The sequence below is a fragment of the Symphalangus syndactylus genome, chromosome 3, assembly GCF_028878055.3.
Source record: "Symphalangus syndactylus isolate Jambi chromosome 3, NHGRI_mSymSyn1-v2.1_pri, whole genome shotgun sequence".
NCBI lineage: Eukaryota > Metazoa > Chordata > Mammalia > Primates > Hylobatidae > Symphalangus > Symphalangus syndactylus.
This window is the reverse complement of record NC_072425.2, coordinates 136,349,697-136,372,449: the sequence shown is the minus strand read 5'-3', so window position 1 is coordinate 136,372,449 and position 22,753 is coordinate 136,349,697. Positions and strand designations below refer to the sequence as shown.

Here is a 22,753-nt window from a genome sequence, read left to right as displayed (position 1 = left end):
CAACTCGAGTATTGCCTCCCAACCCCCTGAATGAGCAAGAACTCAAGTCCGCTACAACAAAAGAAACTTTATTTAAAAATATTTTTTTACAGACATGGGTGCTTGAAAAAGCTCTTTAGTTAACTGTGTATGGAAATGAAAAAAATTAATAAATAACATTAGTATAACAGACTTCTAAACATTAATACACTGGCAAAATAAAATGGACTTAAAATGAAAATGAATCTTAAAGCTCTGCTATTCTCTGTAAGAATATTTACCTTCTGTTTTTCTTATTCTTTACAGGTGAGAATGATTAAATACTGCTAATAGAAATTTTTTATATTAATGACACATTTTTAAAATAGTCCACGAAAATCTCATCTATGTGTTTGTTTTGTTTTCTTCTTAACACTGACATACAAATTGGGACTCTTCATTCTGGAGAAAGCATCAGGTTCTCTCCAGCACCCCCAGGCTAAGAATTTCAAAATCTTGAATAAGGAGGACTTTAAAATTTCTATCTCCCATTTCTTTATTAGTTAAAGGCAGGGGAAAACTGAGGAAAGGGTAAGAGATAAGTAAAATGTCATTATATAGAAAGACTTTTGCTAAAGCTCACTATAGTCACATTACTGAGGACAGGCTTCTGGTCCGTGTTCCTTACTGCCCTTCCCTGGGGAAACCAGGCCCTGCAGAGGGCACTAGCTGCTTAATGCTTTAAGTCTGAAGCCTTCAAATGAAAGGCCAGCCACATCTGATGGGGGCTGGGGGTTGGGGGCAGGAGGTCTAGACCAGTTCAGGATCCAGCAAAAAGAAAAGACAAAGCGACCAACCTCCCCTTCTCAGGAGAGTCCATCCTACACTCCTCCACACAACTGGGTAATTAATGTCATCAGAAGGCTAAGACACTTGGAATGGTCCAGAGTTTACCTGGGAATTGTGGAACATTCTGTCTCTTGCAGGAGACAAGGCACGCAACCTGATAGCTAAGCTTGTGACTGGAACCAACCAAATGATCCCAGGGTACAATGCTTCTCTCCTCCACTGAAGTCTCACAGCAGGGGAAAGGGACTCCAGACACACTGCACCTGCATGTCACCTCTCCAGTCACAAACAGCATTCTTTCCTGTCTCCTAGACACTAAGGACTAATGAAACTCAAGGTAGAGGAGCTCAGACTCTGGTATTTCCATATTAAGTCCTAAAATGCAGCCTGGGATACAGTGCTGCCTTAGAAAGGCACAAAACATTTGGCTTTTTTTTTCAGTGTGCTAAAAATTGTTTTGTTTTGAGTGAAGGAAAAAGATATATAAGGTTAAAAATCCCAAGTCACCACAGCCAGAAAACAGATGTAGGAGGTGCCTCATAGCTGCCATGCCCCTACCACATGTTTCAGCAGGAAGTCAGGCTTTTCTTTCAAGGCCAAGACACCAGAACAGTGCTGAGCAGGGTAGGTCAGGAGGCATTTACTCTCATGGGCATTGCGTTGCAGGCTCACTCACCCAGACAGCAGGAGAAACAGGCCACGGAAGACAACACGTGGTCTACAGACTCATAAGTAGTTCTCTGCCTCTCCAGTTTTAAGATGGCCATAAGCATGGCTACCTCACCCACAAGGTCAGAGGTAGGTAGAGAGGAGGGAGCTGACACACAGGCACCCAGGACACCCTGCTTCAGGGCTGAGCATGGAGGTGGCGCAAGGCCTGAGGAGTTGCACATAGCAGGCATTGAGCAATACTCCTCTCTGGCCTCCTGTCTGATTTAGGGGCAGAAGGAGAATGTAGGAGAGGCAATGTTGGTGAGGAAGGGGCGGGGCGGGGCCTGACATTCATTTTTGGGACTGAATCAGGCAATCAGGACTCTGCTGATTTCTTCAGCTGCCAAATCAGGAGATCTGAGGTTGGCTTTTGGGCTTTGCTCTGTACAAACACAGGGAGTGGTCGGCTGCATTTTTCTCAAGCTCTGTACCCAGGAAGGGGCGGCAAGAGCGCCACACAGCTTAGTCTGTCTGTCAACAGCCGGCCCTTCCACCCGTGCTCCCCACCTGACTCGCCATGGACATGTGGGGCTTGCTCTCCCCATCACTATTTCCCCATCTCTTACTCTTTTGCTACTTTCCAGAACCAAGAAACACTGGTATTTCCCACTGGAACCAACCCAGATTTCCTGGGACATGGTGAAGGCACATGGCACTGCTGTCCCTCTGCTGCTTAACTCAGGAGCCTAGACTACAACATCAAAGGCAAAGTCTGATGACCCACCATTCCTCCCTTGATGGACATCTTTGGATTATTAGGTAACTTCTGTGTGTATCAAATGACTCTAGTAGTTTAAAAAACTTTTCAGTAAGGCAGTATGAAATACCTTACAACTCAGGACAGGCTCTACGATGAGACAAATACAAGATCAAAAGATTCAGGCAAGCAAAAGCATAGTTTAAAAAAAAACACAAAAGGAAAGCTTTTATATAGGACTAAAATGAAAGCAACTGCCAGAGAAGACACAGGTATACTGTCTAAAGAGCTCTCAGTAAAAACTCTATCCTAAACTGGAATCTATATTTAATTACTATCCTGGCAACTGCTCCAATATTATATATTCTTACTGACTCTGGCAAAGTAGTTTCTGAGGTGCCTAGGAAGGCTTGCCTGAGAACATTACTGCAGAGCGGCCCTCACACAGGAAGGAGCGAGAGGGTGAGGAGAGTGGAGGAGACAGGCCACAAGCCCAGAGAATGAACATTTTCAAGCACTCAAACCTGAAGAGGGCCCAGAAGTCCATGGATAGTGGCTACAGTGGAACCCGTTATTAGATTCTGCTCTCTAAATAAACACGGAAGAAGGCAAAAGACCTGAGGCTGAATGGAGGCTAAGGAAGGCCACCCAGGAACAGGCTAGCTCTGGAACAGGACAGGCTGGCCCACAAAGAGAGGTAAGAAATCTTGGATGCCAAGACTGACAAAGGGAAGAAAAACAGGAAATAAAGAAGACAATGACCAGAATTAAGTTAAACCTAAGAATTTCTATGATGTCTCAGACAAACTCCTGTGCCTTCCTTTCCACTAGCAAAAAGGCAAGAGTATGGCTTTACTCCTTGAGTAGAAGCCTTTTTAGGGTGTCTGTGGAGTCTCTGCTCACTTCTCTGAGAAGCTCCCTGTCTTCAGCTGAAGGAGTCTGCCACATCTCTGCTCTCCCTGGCAAGGCCAACTGCTCAGGGATAGATACTTGATCAATGTGCTGGGCTGAGCGTAGTTTTTCTTAAGAATACGAAGTATGGGCCGGGCGCGGTGGCTCACGCCTGTAATCTTAGCACTTTGGGAGGCCGAGGCGGGTGGATCACGAGGTCAGGAGTTCAAGACCAGCCTAGCCAAGACGGTGAAACTCTGTCTCTACTAAAAATCTGAACATTAGCTGGGCATGGTGGCAGGCGCCTGTAATCCCAGCTACTCGGGAGGTTGAGGCAGAGAATTGCTTGAATCTGGGAGGCGGAGGTTGCAGTGAGTTGAGACTACACCACTGCACTCCAGCCTGGGCGACAGAGCAAGACTCCATCTCAAAAAACAAAATTAAGTATGGGAAATTGAGAATTTGTTCATGGTGATCCCTAAAGTTGGAAGGTGGTGTGGACTTGAGGACTGGAGTGCCTATTTGGGGCCACATATACCATAAGCAGACTGTGAAGCGGGAGAAAGGACTAGGTGCCAAACTCTGCAGTTCCAGCTCCACCCGAGAACCAAAGGCACTTCCTGTCCTGGGTTCTGCAAAATACCCTGCATCCTCACGACTCCCTCCTTTCTTCCGCTTGAATACTTCTGTTTCTTGTATCCAAAGGATCCCTAAGCAGTCACAAATACAACCTTGACTGTCCTTCACTATCCACAACCCTCTAGGCATTAAGCTGTTCTATGTATTTCCAACAAAAGACTGCTCCATGGAGACTGAGTTCAAAGGAGTGATAGTAACAGTTTATGCTGAGTTACAGTACTTTAGATTGAGCTTCTAAAGCTCTAAGGTCTGGGAGAATGATGTGTGGACATTAAGCTTTAGAATCCCTGAACTCCTTGCTCTGGGAGGGAGGTAAAGGCTGACAATTAGGGGACTGATGGAGTTCAATCTGTATTAACGTCTGGCTCTTGGAAGACCCAACAACTGACTAGAGGATCTTTGGGTCCTGAGACCCGAAGACAGGGCCCACACCTCCAGCCCTTCTAAAACGTAGAGTTAGCCGCAACGGTTGTTAAAGACTGGAAAACCAATTCCAAATAGTACAGGACGTGGTGACAGGTCCCAGAAGGGTGATATGAAAATCCTCCCAATAAGGGGGATTAGGGACATAGCAGCTCAGGAAAAAGTTCAAGGAAGGCACTAGATTGGAAAGGGGAGTGTGGGCAGATGCTTTGCTTAAACATTTAATGCCCTACTGTGCAACTCTGAGCCAACTTACCTTTCAACTCACCAAACAGATTCTAATTATGTTGGAACAAATTCCACCATAAAAACAGTGGGTATCCGTGAGACTTACACCAAGGAATCTCCCAGGCATTATCAAAGCTATAGGAGACAACAGCGGATAATGGGAGAATCTTGGCCTGCTATTAACCAGGATAGCTCTATAAGGAAAGATAAGTCTACATGAAAGAGCTGTGAATAAAAATTGCACAATCTTACTGGGAAGAGCTATTTTAAAGTCAAATGCAGAGGCTATGACAGCCCAAGTACAATCCCCCAAACATTAGTAAACTACTATGTGGTGCCAAGGGAAGGACACATACCTGACATTTCTGGCACATGGTCATCACTCATAAACATTTGCTGGATGAACAAACAAATTGTTAGAGCCAGGCCAATAGTCAGAAAACTATTTTTCAATGAACAGTGGTCATTCCAGAGTCAGAAAGGCCAACGGCAAGAAGAGAGACATAGTTTGAGACGGTCTGTAATCTTCTGACTTTCATGATGTGAGGTAGGAGAATATTCTGCTTTATCACCATTGCTGAACACCTACAAAAAGAACTAGATCTTAAAGGGAATATATAGGGGGTGCCTAGTTTTTACAAGGAAGTTTTGTTATAAAAATTTGTGAGTTGACTGTTTGGGACCATAAGCACATTTTACTTTTCTATAGAGAAAACACATATTTTAAGAGTGATGAACAGTGACCCCCACCTCCTTTAACCAGAAATTTTTTAAATCTACAAAATAGTTAAATAATACTAACAGTACTATCCACATCTTGGGCCCTGGTAATGAGGGTCTGTGTAAGAAGAGAAAGGGACGGGAAGAATGGCAGGTTATGTAGAGTGGGACTGGAGGGAGACGAGCAAGTGGAAGAAAGCTGCCACCCACAGGTAGAGAGCACTATTCACAAAAATATTAACAGGTAAATGCTGAGATGAGAAGCTGCCTGGTCTATTATGTAACTAAAGGGAGGTATATGAAGAGCCCACAAGTTTTTCCATTTTAAGAACCCTCTACTTTAGTGGAAGGAACATGGGGGCAGCTGGAAAGGTCCAGTTGTGGTTGCTGCAGAGCAGCAACCCCACAAACAAGGCAGCTTGGAAAGCAACCCGTGAAGACACGGGGAAAGCACGAGACTGGCTGAATACAACAGCCCAATGAATATGAGAAAAAGGAGAACAAAGTGGTGTGGGTTTTTTTTACTTTATCAGCCACTAGGAAGGGGCAAGGGGAAGCCGAAGGGCTTGCCAAAAATGGCAAAACTCGAAGTCTGTTCATAAAAGGCAGTTTTAATGAAATTCAGAGCAAAGCCAAAGAATTTTAAATTGCCATACAAATGGAGGGTGAAGAATTGGTTACTGGTGCCTTAGTCAACAGAAAATATAAGAAATTAAGGTTTTGAGAATAACCTCAAAACAAAAGCCACATGAAAACTTTCCTTAATCTTGCCTGGCAATCTAAGGCACAGACCCAGGTGTGTCCTCAGAGCACCCAGTCAAAGGAAAGATCCTCATGAAATGATCCAAAACCTTGAATGCTGGCAGATACCCGTGACAAACACACACCCAAGCCCATCGATGGCACACGCACAACACAGGGAGCTGGAGCCTCAGGTTCACGCTGATTCAAAGAGCCACACAGGACTCAAAGAAGGAAAAGTCGAGACTGCCCTTAGCCTACACAGTAGGGAAATAATTTCCAGAGAAGATTTAGATGCATGGAAAAGGCAAAAGATATATAGCCAATGCTTTGTCTTCCAAAGAGATCTTTAGACTACAGGCAATATCTGCAGATAAAGAAAAATTACAACATGGATGGGCCTGGAAACTGCTGCCGTTTTTTTTCTAGTTCTTTGTCTAGGCCTTCAATATTTAAACAAAATGCAAAACTGAACGCTACCTCAAAATGAAACAGTATACATACTGGCTGTTAGAAGTTGACGGCAGTCTACTGTTTGATATTCACTGCCATTTTCCTCTGCCCTACTCCACCTCAACTCTGGACCACCTCACCTAATGGTGGGCTTTGCCACTTTATGCCATGTAGAGAAGACACTGGGTAACCACAGCAAATCAACACAAGATCCTGTACTGCCTACTCTGGGAACATAAATGGCTCTGAGGCCAGAGGATAAAACCAAAAGATCTAGGATTAGCTGAATGCCAAGAGACGAGTTAGAAAAAGTTTTAGTTCCAAGGATGATAAGACTGGAAAGAAAACTGATCCAAGGAGGGTCATTTCTGTGTAGATCTAAAGACAAAAGCATGACTTAGATTTTCAGGAAGACAGATTTATCAAAGAGCAGGCTTGCTTCTGACATGAAGAAAGGTTATACACTGCTAAGAAAGTCAGCAAAACACTCTGGACAGAATACTAACTGAACTCGAGGGATCATTTATCAGCATATAAAGGAACTGACTAATGGTTCTCCAAACTGGACCCTCAATCTTCTTTATGAACTTGCAATTACACAAACTGCCAGCCCATATTGTCTTTGACTACAGTAATATATTCACTGAATGATGTCTAATTACCGTGAAGAACACAGTAATTACAGAGAGTATTTAGGACCTCAGGTGAAGAGGAAAAGGGAAGGAAAGGAGGAAAGAGATGTTACATTCCCAAAGCCACAGGCACAAGAAAAGAACAACATCATCGGGAGGCAGCAATGCAGGGAAGGTGCTATCAGCAAGAGGCTGGGCCACCATGAACATTATCCCCACTCCTTAAAGGGCAAAGGAAAAAACTGCTGAAAATCTAACCTAATATTCCTTATGGTCAAATGAAGACACCCATATAAGCTGAAATTAATTCACTGGGAAGAAAAACTGAACAGATAAATCCTTACTGTCTATTTTGTGCATTTAAATAGCATGTGAACGAAGCTTCCTAAAAGCTTTCCGGTATTCTGGCCAGAAAGTCATCCTGGAAACAAATGTTCTTCCCTTCCCATTAAGTAGAAAGACTCATGACCTACATCAGAACACATACCTGGCACCAAGGCAACTGACTCCCACAGACTATTTTCTGGGGAGGGCATGGAATGTATTTAAAGGCCTCTATCTCAAATCGGTCATTATGTAATTAGAATAATCAAAACATCTTAATAGATTCAATGTTCCTATAGAAACAGTGCTTTGGAGTGACCAGTGCTAGCTGCTAGTATCAAACATGCCTATAATAGTGTAGCAACAGTACTTTTCCTCCCACTTATCTACCAAACAAACCAATAACATCACACACAATAAAGAACATCCCATAAGCTGCTTGGCCTCAGTACGGCTGGCTATAGCAAGCCCACGGCCCATGACAGAACACCAAGAAGGATGAGGAGGGAGTTGATGGGGAAAGAACAGACGGAGAGTGTTCTAAAAATAGAAGACTTTAGCTATGCTCACGGTAATATAAGCCAAAGGGGAGTGTTGAAGTTGTAATACCCACTAGGCTTGGGTATAATACCACAGTAGATAGAAGTCTTTAAAAAAGATTCCTTCCTAAACCTTTTGTGTTAATTCCCTGCCTGGAATTAACACACACAGCAGGCTAATCTTATAATCACAAGGACACACACAACCACAGGCAGACAGACACACACACGGCCACATCCTTAACCCAGGAAGTCTTAAGTCCTCAATTAGGATTTCCAGCAAAATACTTGTTCTACAGCTTTCTGGACTGTTCCCCAGGTAGGTTATCACGTAATAAAATCCACACTCTCTACGTGGGAACTGAAGGACACCTTCAAATGCACTCTCAAGACCCATAAAATAATAAAACATACTAGCTGCTCCATTTTCATTTCACCACTTTGAAATCTTGGAACCACTGATGTGATATCCCACAGAGAGGGCAAGACTTCACTGTGAAGTCACCAAAGGAACTCCTGCCCTTCTAGGTGCCACTTGAGTAATAACTCCCAACTCACTGGTCCTCTAAACCTGCAGCAGGGAGGTGGTGTGCTAGGTAGCTACATGGGCAGGAGAAGAAATGGAAACAAATTCCCGGAGGATGTTTTTGGCCATCTCGATGTTGTTCTGGGCAATGACCAAAGCTTTCTGGATGTCCTGGTAGGAGTACCCCTGACTCATGAGGTTCTCGATCTCACTGGAGAGCTGAGGCGAGGCGGTAGCAGCAGAGGCGGCAGGACCACTACCTTGCTGACAGCTGCCAGCTTTCCGTTCAGAGTTGATTCTCCGAGGGAATGGTTTAGGAGGCCTCTCGGGAACTTGGGAACCTTCAGTGACATCTAGAAGAAATAGGAAAGCAAATATTTGCAAATCTGGGGAAATCCTCATTTAACGACAGCAATAAAAATGTGCTAATATCAAGATATTATTGGCTTCCTGTAAATTGGGTACATGTGCTCTTCAGTCACAAGGCTGGGTTTTACAAGTTCAAGGTTTTTAAGATATAGCCTCCTCCTTATCACAATAAAACCAACCTCCTAAATATACCATCCACCTGTTCTATGAACAATAACCACTGCAATCATAAACATCTGCATCATGCTTTACACTAAGCAACATGTTTGTGCACATGTAATCGTCTGTTTTAATTCTGAGGGGACCAGAGAAGATATTAAACTTTGCCTCCTACGAATAAGGAAAAAGACAAATGTAAGTTGCAATAAAAAAGCATTAGCCAAGGCTGAGTGGGGGTCACTGCTCATCTGGGCAACCGAAGGCTGTATTCTTTTTCACCAGCTGTCTGTCCTGAAGGCTGTCTTCAATTTCCAAAATGACAGCAACTCTGGCTGCTGCCCTACCAAGCAGCCACAGGTGCAAGAAGAGCAGCCTCCAATAGTCAAGGCCCAACATGGGCTGGCTCCAGGCCCATTCAGTGTGTGTTCCAGAGCTAGCATGCCTCCTTTCCAATGGAACAGAGCCCAGGAAAAAAGGAATGTGTGCTCTCAGCCATCAAGCCTAATTACCAGTGTCATAAGGCATACTCAGAGAAACTATAAATCCTACCTACCCCTAACATAAGAAGAGCCAGAGTTTAAGGAACGAACTCTTTTTTAAGTCTGCAAAAACCCTAAAGAGTCTGACTACAGTCTAACTTCCTAACTTGGGACTTTCCTCCCAGTTAGACATAATGTTTAGCCTACATACTGACTTACTGTCACCAGAGAAGGTCATCTCCCTTTAAATATGAACATACAGGCCATACTGCCATTCAGGACAAACCCAAAGTAGCCTGGAGACTCACTTGTTGTGGGATCACCATCCAGAGACAACCAGCCAAAGGAGGAGCTGGCATTAGAGATATCTGAGAGAGTTCGGCGGGCCAGCACGGCCGGCACAGGTGGCTTTGGGACATCATACCCATCATCCTCATTTTCTGACTCCTCGGGACCAGTGTTGGCATGGGCTGCCGCCAAATTCCCTTCACCTGGAGAAAAATGAGTGATGTTATCTTCTTCTGACACACTTCATCTTCTAACACATTTCAATACAGGAGTGCCCACTCATTTTTGCATGTGTGCAATCATTTATCTCATTCAACAGTTACTGATTGTCTACTGTGGGCCAAACACCACATAAACAGAGATAAAAATAGAAAATAAAATCTGCACCAACACTGCAGCTTTCATTTTTGAACATGCCAAAGGTTATTCTTGACAAGGTTAATAGCCACTGATGCCAATGACTCCAGTGTCATCTCAGATCATTCAATAAACATTTCTATCCACATTCCACCCTGGAAGATCAGCAAAGGGTCCTGTGAGAGCAGGCTTCTTGAACTTTCAATCTGGTGGGCTAGTTAACATGGGAATTGAGTGTTCACCACCCCCACATAAAAGAATTTCATCAATGCAATGAGAAAAAAAAGGGGCTTACAGGTCCAGGGTATAGAACACAAACGTCTCTAGGCCCTGGAAGGACAAAGAAAAGCACAAAAGGAACCAGCAGTGTGAGCAGGAAATAGAGGAGTGGGGATTCTTTACTGCCCATGTCAAAGATATTTTGCCAAAGATTACTGAAAATAATTTTCAGCTTTGTCCAGGAGCAGTGGCTCACGCCTGTAATCTCAGCACTTTGGGAGGGGTGGATCACCTGACGTCAGGAGTTCCAGGCCAGCCTGGCCAACATAGTGAAACCCTGTCTCTACTAAAAATACAAAAATTAGCCGGGCATGGTGGCACGTACCTGTAGTCCCAGCTACAGAAGAATTTGCAGCTTAGATAAAGCTATCTCAATTGCCAAATATTATATGTTCATTCCTATGACATATCAATGATTTTTAAAGTAGCAGAATGGCAACTTACCAAAGGTGCTGCTCTCGGTGACAGATGGCGCCTGGGACTGAATATTATACATTGCTTCATACGTACAGCTATCAATCTGCTGGTCACAGTCACATGCTCTGAACCAGAAGGAAAGTGCCATAATGATCTTTGGAAATAGAACTGTTATCTATAAACTTATGAAGATTCATCTTCTTGTTTTGCCAATATCACTAATAAATGTTGTTAAGGTTGACTCTTATGGCAAGTTATAGGTGTGTGTGTTTTTGAGGTTCTCATGTTGCTGAGAAAACGTAAGTGCAATTACCTACAGCTACAAAAGGCTTAAACCATTAAGGGCTAGATTTATCTTTCTGCTTTAATTTGACTGGATAACAGTATGTGCAGGCAGCAAGCCAAGCAGGTGAAGGGTGTCAATTACCCACATAAAGGTATAGGGCCCAAAAAGGGTTGTTGTGAACCTACCGTGAACTCTGGGATGTATCCAAAGGCCGTAGAGGCCTGGAGGAGGGAGTCATGTACTCTGTGTCCTCTTCACCCTCACATTGCTCTCCAGGTGGCAGTTTTGGCACAGGAAGAGGTCTGGAAGATGAAGAATAAAAAATAGAAAAAGAAGTAACAAATCGGTAAACTTTGAAGTATAAAATAAATGGCTTAAAAACAGACATAACTCATATTGAACAGAGCAAAATACATGCCACCTAGGGAACTATTATTTCTACTGACCAAGACAAAAGCACACTAACTAAAAATGTCACTTTCAACTGACCAAACGTGCAGCTTTTATGCTTCAGAGGTGATATACTGGGCTAATCACCTGAGATACTGGTTAGTCCTAATCCCCTACAGAAGTTTCATTATAGAGTCTCAGACCCTAGAGTCAGAGAAACAGCAAGATTTTTTCTGACAATATGTTAGAACTGTAAACTAAATTCCAATTCTAAACTCTACCTATGGTTTCAAGGAATGCATAGCTTGTCAAAAGCTTTCTCAAACTCCTTGTTTTATATAAGAAAAATTTAAAATAGAGAGAAAGCGACCGCAGTTAGCGTAAATTCTGAGGCTAGATCCCAGATCTACCGACTCCCACATCAAGGATCCGGCTGTTATATCCACATGCAACTTTCACCTAGAAACTTTGGAAACAAGACTTATGCCACCCCATGAAATGAAACGAAAAAACTCCCAAGAAATACAAAAACACCCCACGAAACTGTAGGGGAAAAAAAAAGACACACAAAAACCTACTTCTTGGAGTGTGAATTTGTGTTTCTCCTCCCTTCCTCTTTATATTATTTTTGCATATCCTAAAGACGCTACAAGGAGCATCTCTTTCATTTATTTGTCTGCTCGATGCTTAGTTTTCCTAATTATAAAAGCAACACATTTATAATACACATGTAAGTGCTATAGAAACTTAACACAGAACATAGAAGTCCCCTTTAATCTCACTTGAGGTTTTTTCTTATATCTACATATTACTTTTATTAGGTTGGTGCAAAAGTAATTGTGTTTTTTGCCGTTAATGGGAAATATCCACTTAAGATTTGTGCAACGCATGCTGAAGTTCTGAGGCAGAAGTGTATTGGTATCTACAATTTACTTTGAAAACATCAAAAGACAGACATATAGTTTGATAAAACAAGTATAACAAAATGCTAAAAGTAGAATCCAGGTGATCAGTATATGGGTGTTCACTGTAAAATTCTTTCACCTTTACTATCTTTGTAATTTTTCACAATAAAATGAGATGGCGGGAGGACAATCCATATTAAGAAAGAAACACCTAGATTTTTCACTGGAGCACAGTGGCATGATGACAACCCACTGCAGCCTTGATCTCCCGGGCTCAAGTGATCCTCCCACCTCAGCCTCCTCAGTAGGTGGGACTACAGAGATGTGCCACAACACCAGGCTAATTTTAAAAAAAAATATTTTTTTGTAAAGACAGAGTCTATGTTGCCCAGGCTGGTCTTAAACTCTTGGGTTCAAGTGATCCTCCCGCCCCAGCCTCCCAAAACGCTAGGATTACAGGTCTGAGTCACCCTACCCAGCCCTAGTTTGTTCTTAATGTGGTATTTGGCCACATGGTGTCAGTGAAGGTGTAGGGAAATGAATGGGTACTTTGTCACACAGCTGTAGAAATAAGGAATTGATACGTTTCTGTTGTGTAATTCAACAAAAGTATTTACCAAACATGCATACTCTTGGTCTCAGAAATTCCATTTCTCAGAATTTTCCCTAAGGAAACCATCAAGAACATTCATTGCAGCATTATTTATAATGCTGGAAAATTAGGCAATAACTTAAATACCAAATAATAATGTACTGAATAAATACTGAACCACACAACTGTGTCCCCAAGTGCCTTAGAGGTTCCAAGCTGGAGCCACAGAAGCCTACTGCTGCTTCTACTACAATAGATCTGTTCTTAACTATTTTACAAACTGGGATTCCACTTAAGTTAGTTACACTGATGTATAATCATGTGAAATAATTTGAAAATCATTGCAATAGAATATGTAATAACATGCAAAGATGTTCAAGATATTTCTAGTGAAAACCAGCAATGACAATATGATTTCATACAAGGAAGAATGGCAATGAACATGCATCAGATTGCTAACTATTGTGTGATTCTAGGTAGTAAGATTATAGATAACATTTATTTCTTAGTGTTGCTTACCTATATTTCCTTTTTTCTCTTTTTTTTTTCTTTTTGAGACAGAGTCTCACTCTGTCACCAGGCTGGAGTGCAGTGGCGCGATCTAGGCTCCCTGCAACCTCTGCCTTCCAGGTTCAAGCGATTCTCCTGCCTCAGCCTACCGAGCAGCTGGGACCACAAGCACATGCCACCACACCCAGCTAATTTTTATATTTTTAGTAGAGACCAGGGTTTCACCATATTGGCCAGGATGGTCTCGATCTCGACCTAATGATCTGCCAGCGTTGGCCTCCCAAAGTGCTGGGATTACAGGCGTGAGCCACCGCACCCAGCCTGCTTACCTGTATTTTCTAAATTTTAGTTAACATGTATTATTTTTGTAAAAAGGGCCATTAAAAAGGCAATGATTTTTTTTTTTTTTTGGAGACAGAGTCTCACTCTGTCATCCAGGCTGGAGTGCAATGGCGTGATCTCGGCTCACTGCAACCTCCACTTCCCAGATTCAAGCGTTTCTCCTGCCTCAGCCTCCCAAGTAGCTGAGAGTACAGGCGCCCGCCACCACACCCAGCTAATTTTTGTGTTTTTAGTAGACATAGGGTTTTACCATGTTGGCCAGGCTGGTCTCAATCTCCAGACCTCAAGTGATCCACCCACCTTGGCCTCCCAAAGTGCTGGGATTACAGGCGTGAGCCACCGTGCCTAACTTCAAAAAATTTTAATTATAATTCTCTGTTAATAAAGTCCATAAAATATATAATTGAACCTCCTTCTCACAAAGCATGTTGGCAATATATGCTTTAAAAGAAAGAAGACACTGGAGAACAACCAGGCAGCCACGACTTAACAGGCTAAGATTCAAGAAAGAATACATTAGAGTAAGCCCTATATTAGGGGTCTTGAACTAGGGGTTTAAAGGAGTCTCAATGGGCTGGTGAGAATGCTACGATTTAAATGTGTCCCCCAATTTCACGTGCTGGAAACTTAGTCACCACCTTCATATGCTGATGCCTTGTTACAAGGCAGCAAGGAAGGCCCTCACCATGCCAGCGCCATGCTTTTCAACATTCCAGCTTCCAAAAGCGTGGGCTAAATAAACTTCTCTTTCTTTTTTTTTTTTTTTTTTTTTTTGAGACAGAGTCTCGCTGTCGCCCAGGCTGGAGTGCAATGGCGCGATCTTGGCTCACTGCAAGCTCTGCCCCCCGGGGTTCATGCCATTCTCCTGCCCCAGCCTCCCAAGTAGCTGGGACTACAGGCACCCGCCACCTAGCCCGGCTAATTTTTTGTATTTTTAGTAGAGACGGGGTTTCACTGTGTTAGCCAGGATGGTCTCAATCTCCTGACCTCGTGATCCGCCCGCCTCGGCCTCCCAAAGTGCTGGGATTACAGGCGTGAGCCACCGCACCCGGCCTAAACTTCTTTTCTTTATAGATTACTTAATCTCAGGTATTCTGTTATAACAACAGAAAACAGACTAAGAAGAGACAGGAATTTTGGGGTATAATGACAGCCAAGGTATAAGGGACCAAAAAGGACAGAGGAGGGAACAGCAGAGAAGTATACCTGAAATGCCAGCAATTTTCCCTAGAGCTACTGCAAATCCCTAAACTGTTTACGAATGGGGCTAGATTTTGAGAAAACAAGCAGAAAGCAGCAATTGAAAAGCTAAATAGATATTTTGGCTGTCTTGCCAAGCTGGACAGAGTTGGAGTCACATACGGCCATTAAAATGATAATTTATGTGCTCAGTAAAAAAAAAAAGATGGGATGGGCACGATGGCTCACATCTGTAATCCCAGCCCTTTGGGAGGCAAAGGTGGGTGGATCACTTGAGGTCAGGAGTTCAAGACCAGCCTGGCCAACACGGTGAAACCCTGTCTCTACTAAATATACAAAAATTAGCCAGACGTGGTGGTGGCACATGCTTGTAATCCTAGCTACTCAGGAGGCTGAGGCAGGAGAATCACTTGAACCTGGGAGACAGAGGTTGCAGAGAGCCAAGACTGCACCACTGCACTCCAACCTGGGCGACAGAGTGAGACTCCGTCTCAAAAAAGAAAAAAAGAAAAAAAGGATGGAATCGATACATTTTTAAAAATCACATGGAAACACTAGAACTTAAAAATACAACACAGTCCCCAACTTACGATTTTTCAACTTTACAATGGTGCAAAAGTAATAAACATTAAATACACTTCTCTACTTACAATGGAGTAGTATCTGGATAAACCTAGTCGAAAATACTGTAAGTCAAAATGCACTTTCAGCTTACAATGGGTTTACTGGGACATAACCCCATCTTAAGTTGAGGAGCATCTGTATCGAAAAATAAAACTGGGCAACACAGCAAAACCCCATACCTACACAAAATACAAAAATTAGCTAGGTGTGGTGGCACACACCTATAGTCCCAGTTACTAGGGAGGCTGAATAAATTTAAAAATCAAAGAAAAGAGGCCGGGCGCGGTGGCTCACGCCTGTAATCCCAGCACTTTGGGAGGCCAAGGCGGACGGATCACGAGGTCAGGAGATCGAGACCATCCTGGCTAACATGGTGAAACCCCGTCGCTACTAAAAAAATACAAAAAATTACCCGGGCGTGGTGGCAGGCGCCTGTAGTCCCAGCTACTCGTGAGGCTGAGGCAGGAGAATGGCATGAACCCAGGAGGCGGAGCTTGCAGTGAGCCAAGATTGCGCCACTGCACTCCAGCCTGGGCAACAGAATGAGACTCTGCCAAAAAAAAAAAAAAAAAAAAAGAAAAAAAAGAAAAAAGAAAAGAAAAGAAAAGGAAAAAAAGAAAATAAAGTATGCCAAGAAAAAAATAATGGAAAAAAAAAAAAGACATCAGCATAAGAGCTCTCGGAGACATAGTGAAAAGGTCTAACATTCCGGAAAAGGTAGTCCCAGAAGAGGACAAAGAGGGACTGCAATATTCAGTCTGTTTTCAGGAAAAGTGGCTGACAATGTCCTAAAACTGATTAAAAATATCACAAACTAAATAAACTTTACCAAACTTACGAAGGTTTGGTTCTAGTTAGCGTTTGAAAAAGAAAAGGAGGCCAGGGTGCAGTGGCTCATGCCTGTAATCCTAGCACTTTGGGAGGCAGAGGCAGGTGGATCACTTGACATTAGGAGTTCCAGACCAGCCTGGCCAAAATGGTGAAACCCCATCTCTACTAAAAATACAAAAATTAGCCAGGCATGGTGGCACATGCCTAAAATCCCAGCTACTTGGCTGAGGTAGGAGAATTGTTTGAACCTGGGAGGCAAAGGCTGCAATGAGCTGAGATCCGCAGCATTGCATTCCAGCCTGGGTGACAGAGTGAGACTCCGTCTCAAAAAAAAAAGAAAAAATAACTTATGAAAACTTATGAAGGATTAAAAGATAAATACAAAGAAAACCACAAAGGAAGATACAGTAAAACTGCTGGGACCCAGATGAGGGGGAAACATTTTGTAGGCAGCTAGGAAAATAAGCATTATCATTTTTTTAAAAAATATATTTTTATTTTTTGAGACAGGGTCTCATTGTGTTGCCCACCCTGGAGTGCAGTGGCACAATCATGGCACACTACAGCTTCGACCTTCTGGGCTTAGGCGATCCGCCCACTTCAGCCTCCTGAGCAGCTAGGACCACAGGTGTGCACCACCACGCCCAGCTACATTTTTGTATCTTTTTCATAGAGATAGGGTTTCGCCATGTTGCTCAAGCTGATCTCAAATCCCGGAGTTCAGGCAATCCGCTTGCCGCAGCCTCCCAAAATGCTGAGATTATAGGCATGAGCCACTGCACCTGGCCTATTTATCTGGCCTATTTATTTATTTTTCAGTTTTATTTTATGTTCTTTTTTTGAGACGGGGTCTTGCTCTGTAACCCAGGCTGGAGTGAAGTAGTGTCGTCACCACTCACAGCAGCCTCCAACGTCCTGGGCTCCAGCAAACCTTAGCCTCCCCAGTAGCTGGGACTACAGGCATGTGCCACCATGCCTGGCTGATTTTTTATTTTTTGTAAAGATGGGAGTCTTACTATGTTGCCCAGACTGGTCTCAAACTCCCAGACTCAAGTGATCATCCTGCCTTGGCTTCCCAAAGTGTTGGGATTACAGGCGTGAGCCACCACTCACAGCCAAGAAACATTACCTTTAAAGGAGTAACATTAAGGCTGACAGCTAATTTCTCAACAGAAACAATGGAAGCCAAAAGAGAGTGGAATGATATTTTTAAACTGCTGAAAGAAAACAACTTCAGTTCAGATGCTACTCTGGGCCAGGCGCAGTGGCTCAGACCTATAAATCCCAGCACTTTGGGAGGCTGAGGCGGGCAGATCACTTGAGGTCAGGAGTTTGAGACCAGCCTGGCCAACATGGTGAAACGCTGTCACTACCAAAAAATAAAAAAATTAAAAATTAGCTGGGCATGGTGGTGTGTGCCTGTAATCCCAGTTACTTAGGAGGCTGAGTCAGGAGATTTGCTTGAACCCAGGAGGCGGAGGTTGCAGTGAGCCGAGATCATGCCACTGGACTCCAGCCTGGGTGACAGAGCAAGACTCCATCTCAAAACAAAACATACAAAACAAAACAAAAACAGATGCTGTATTCAGTGAAAGTATCTCTTTTTTTTTTTTTGAGACAGAATCTCGCTCTGTCGCCCAGGCTGGAGCGCAGTGGCAAGATCTCGGCTCACTGCAAGCTCCTCCTCCTGGGTTGACGCCGTTCTCCTGCCTCAGCCTCCCGAGTAGCTGGGACTACAGGCGCTCACCATGCCTGGCTAATTTTTTTGTATTTTTAGTAGAGACGGGGTTTCACCGCATTAGCCAGGATGGTCTCAATCTCCTGACATGATCCGCCCGCCTTGGCCTCCCAAAGTGCTGGGATTACAGGTGTGAGCCACTGCGCCCGGCCAAGTATCTTTTTAAAAAATTAAAAGTGGGCTGGGCACAGTGGCTTTCGCCTATAATCCCTGCACTCTGGGAGGCCAAGGCGGGCAAACCACTTGAGCCCAGAAGTTCGAGACCAGCCTGGGCAACATGGCAAAACCCCATCTCCACAAAAAATGCAAAAATTAGCTGAGTGTGGTAGTGTGCATCTGTGGTCCCAGCTACTCGGGAGGCTGAGGCAGGAGAATGGCGTGAATCCCGGGGGGCAGAGCCTGCAGTAAGCCAAGATCGCGCCACTGCACTCCAGCCTGGGTGACAGCGAGACTCTGTCTCAAAAAAAAATAAAAAAAAAAATAAAAAATAAAAACTTAGCCAGGCACGGTGGCGAATGCCTGGAGTCCCAGTTACTCAGGAGACTGAGGCGGGAGGATCTCTTGAGCCCAGTACGTTGAGGCTGCAGTGAGCTAAGATTGAGCCTTTGCACTCCAACCTGGGCAACAGATCAAGACCCTATCTCTAAATAAATAAATAAAACAAACTAATAAGTCAAGAGTGCATGATGGAATCTCTTGATAACTATTAAATAATAGAAGGAGTTGTGCTCACTTCAGCAGCTGATACACTACAACTGGAACGATACAGAGACGATTACCATGGCCTCTACGCAAGGATGACACACAAATCATCAAGCGTTCCATGTTACATATATATATATATATATATATATATATATATATATATATATGGAGTGAAATGGTATAATACAGAGGTTATGCAAATACTAAAAGACAGGTGATGTAGCCACTTTCATATATGGCAAAGCAGACTTCAGGCAGGCAAGAAATAGAACTACAAAGTAAAAGAGGTATTTGATTATAATAAAAACTTATTTAGTATCAAAAATTCTAAATTTCTATGTACCCCAATTACATAGGCTAAATATACAGATAACACAAATAAATATAACTAAAAGGAAAAGAAAAAAACCACAGTCATAGGTGGAGAATTTAACATTCTCCTCTCAGTTATCCAATAGCAGAGAGATTTAAAAAAAGATTCTAGGGAGATAGAAGATTTAACACAATTAACAAACTGGACCTCATTAACTTATATAGAATGCTACAACCCAAAAACTGCAAAATACACATTCTTAGGAACTGAGGGTGATACAAATTACCAAATTTTACCATAAACTAGTTGACAGTATGGTTTCTGACCACATTGGAATAATGCCAGCAGTAACAGAAGGATAACTAGAAAATTTTCAAATGTATGAAAATCAGGCAACATATGAATAACTTATAAATTAAAGAAGAAATCACAAATAGAAAAAGTATGTATTTTGAATTTAATGAAAATATGACATATCAAAATGGGTGGAATACCATAAAACATCTGTTTGTGTTCCCCCTAAAATCATCTGTTGAAGCCCTTATTCTCAGTGTGCGCATAGATTTTTATCAATAAACACAGTCAGGCTTCTGTATCCTTGGGTTCCCTGATTGCAACCAAGTTTGGCTCAAAAATACAGCATTCATTAGAGCCCACATACAGGAAGGGCCAACTTTTCATATTTGTGGTTCCACAGGGCCAAGTGTGGGACCCGACCATGTGTGTTCTGGTATATGCTGGGGTCTTGGAACTAATCCCCTGCATGCATATATACTGAGGGGTGGCTGTATTTGGAGATGGGGCCTCTAAGGATGTAATTAAGGTTGGATGAAGTCGTAGGGATAGGAGGACCCAGATCCAGTAGAGCTTGTGCGTGCTCTCTCTCTCTCTCTCTATCTGTGCAAACACTGAGGATAGCCATGTAAGGACATAGTGAGACGCAGGAAGAGAGCCCTCACCGGAAAGCCACCATGCAGGCACCCTGATCTCAGACTTCCAGCCTCCAGAACTGAGGGAAAATAAATTTCCGCTATTTAAACCACCCAATATGTGGTATTTTGTCATGGCAGCCTGAGCAGACCAACATAGCATCCATTTCATAAAGCTAGAAAAACAGCAAATTAAACTTAAAGAAAGCTGGAAGAATAAAGAGCACAGAGCAATGAAACAGATGGCAGATATCCAAAATTACTTCCTTGAAAATATTAATAAAATTGACAGACCCCAGCAATACAGATCTAGGTACATGTATTCAGAAAAAGGAAAAGAAGGAAATACTCTAAAACATAAAATATAATTATTCCTGGCCAGGCGCGGTGGCTCACGCTTGTAATCCCAGCACTTTGGGAGGCCGAGGCGGACAGATCACGGAGGTCAAGAGATCGAGACCACGGTGAAACCCCGTCTCTACTAAAAATACAAAAAAAATTAGCCGGGCGTGGTGGCGGGCGCCTGTAGTCCCAGCTACTCGGAGAGGCTGAGGAAGAGAATGGCGTGAACCCAGGAGGCGGAGCTTGCAGTGAGCCGAGATTGCACCACCGCACTCCAGCCTGGGCGACAGAGCGAGACTCCGTCTCAAAAAAAATATATATATATATAATCATTTCTACATGGTGCAAACAGAGATTTTATTTTCTTTTTTACACTTTTCTGGGTTTTCTAAATTTTCTGCAAGTAAGCTTTTTACAAGTACCAACTCCACTGTACAAAATATAGCTTTAGCAGACTTACCTGGCAGCCAGAGAATAAATGGCATTGGCAGATGAGGAAGGTTTGATTTTGGGGTGGTCACACTCTGGACCTACTAACGGGCTGCTATTCATACTCTGGAAAGTAAAGAAAAGTGTTGAAAAACAACTTTCTTACCACAGCTGAGCCTCTCCTCTTATTGAACCTTTTCAAAATAACAATAACAGATACAAACCTAACTCTCAATGCCATGCCCAGGGGTTATCACATCTGACCAAATGCTTAGGGGCCTTAGGGCTCTGAAGAACCTTCAAATATAAAGTTTAGGGAGGTGGGGATCTACAAAGAACCAGGGAAATGAACTTTTGGTTTAATTCTAAAAAGATTTGAGTAAATTGGCTATCTACACAAATACCATTAGTATCTTAAATATCTATATCCAAACTCAAAATGGTCATTCTATACTCATGCTGCCAGAAAGTCAAACCTAATCCACACTCACTAATTAGGCTGTCCACCCCACAGGTACCACCTGAGTGTTATCCTTTCTCTGCAACCAAGAGATGCCATTCACTTAGTGCCACAACATTTCTCAACTTCACTCGTCCCATTCTACCTCCTTAGATTTCTGACTGCCTACTTGCCGATGCTTCCATCAACTGCTCACTTCAAATTCAACGGTCAGCCAGGTAAAAGCTTCGTTTTTATGCGCATGCGGTACACGTGTGGTACTTCTTATCTTTTTTTCCACCCACTGACTGCTTTTCAAGCCTTAACAAGTCTTTATTTCATGCTCTCGAAAGGCTTCGACCTAATCTAGCTGCCCACTCTGCTCATAAACAATGATTCTCTCTCTTGCTCATTTAGTACTGGCTATATTAAACCCCTTTGTTATTCTTCAGTCTCTCCCAAACTCACTTGCTTTTTCCTTCATCCTGGAATAATCTCCCCTGGGATCAGCATGGCGCATCCTCCCTACTGCTACAGGTTTCTGCTCAGAATTGTACTCTATAACTTCACACACCTCCCACTCCTATGCCAGCTTTCTCTATACCCTTCTTTGGGCTATTTTTCTCCATAGCACTTGTGACTGTGAACATACTATGTTATTCAATTAACATGCTTATATTCCATCTTCCTCCCATTAGAATATAAACTTTATGAGGGCAAGACTTTTTCTTGAGTGCATAAATGAACAAAACATCAAATATTCCTCTCCCACCTCCCAGTTCTGGACCCTTTCTTGCATATTTAGACAAAGAACCAATAACCAAATGCTCTTCATTTCCTACCACATAAATTAAAATTCTTTTGGGAGAGGGTATTCAAGTCTCTCTAATCCAGTGTGATGTTCCTTTCCAGCCTTCTCCTACTGACAAAATTTCTGCTCTAAATAACCTAATCATCATTCCACAATACACCTTAAGCGTTTCTGTCACTGTGGCTGTTATCAATCTGAAAACCGTATCCACTTTCCAAAGAAATACTTCAGATTCAGATGCCACTCCTCCTATAAAGTCCTCATGATTGCCCTATCTGGGAATAACCTCGTATTTCTCTAAAACTTAAGTGTCTTCTAGTTAGATTACAAATGGCATTTATAAAAGGACATTTACTGCAATATTTACAAACTGCCTCATCTGGTCTACGAACATACACGCTTTTTTTTTTTTTTTTTTTTTTTTTGAGACAAAGTTTCACTCTTGTTGCCCAGGCTGGAGTGCAATCACCTGATCTCAGCTCACTGCAACCTCTGCCTCCCGGTTCAAGTGATTCTCCTGCCTCAGCCTCCTGAGTGGCTGGAATTACAGACACCCGCCACCAGGCCCAGTTAATTTTTTGTATTTTTAGTAGAGACGGGGTTTCATCATGTTAGCCAGGGTGGTCTCAAACTCTTGACCTCAGGTGATCCACCCGCCTCGGCCTCCTAAAGTGCTGTGATTGCAGGT

The 22,753-nt window shown here is 43.0% G+C and overlaps 1 protein-coding gene and 1 non-coding gene across 5 annotated transcripts in view; one reads left to right on the top strand and one right to left on the bottom strand.

Moving 5' to 3' along the window:
• Positions 1-47: 47 nt before the first annotated feature.
• Positions 48-22,753, bottom strand: part of CBL (Cbl proto-oncogene) — a 105,348-nt gene continuing 82,642 nt past the window's right edge. For 2 of the 4 annotated variants that reach the window (XM_063636587.1, XM_063636586.1), the window contains 6 exons: positions 20,847-20,941; positions 11,151-11,267; positions 10,707-10,804; positions 9,647-9,829; positions 8,592-8,684; positions 48-4,981 (listed from right to left, as the gene is read on the bottom strand). In XM_063636587.1, the coding sequence (XP_063492657.1) occupies positions 4,965-4,981; positions 8,592-8,684; positions 9,647-9,829; positions 10,707-10,804; positions 11,151-11,267; positions 20,847-20,941 (603 nt within the window). In that variant the 3' untranslated portion in view covers positions 48-4,964. Of the gene's footprint in view, positions 8,685-9,646; positions 9,830-10,706; positions 10,805-11,150; positions 11,268-20,846; positions 20,942-22,753 lie in introns of all 4 variants that reach the window. The other 2 variants (XM_055273470.2, XM_063636585.1) reach the window with 1 other exon arrangement.
• Positions 18,823-18,928, top strand: LOC129479931 (U6 spliceosomal RNA). The gene has a single exon (XR_008656858.1). It is a non-coding gene; the product is annotated as a U6 spliceosomal RNA (small nuclear RNA).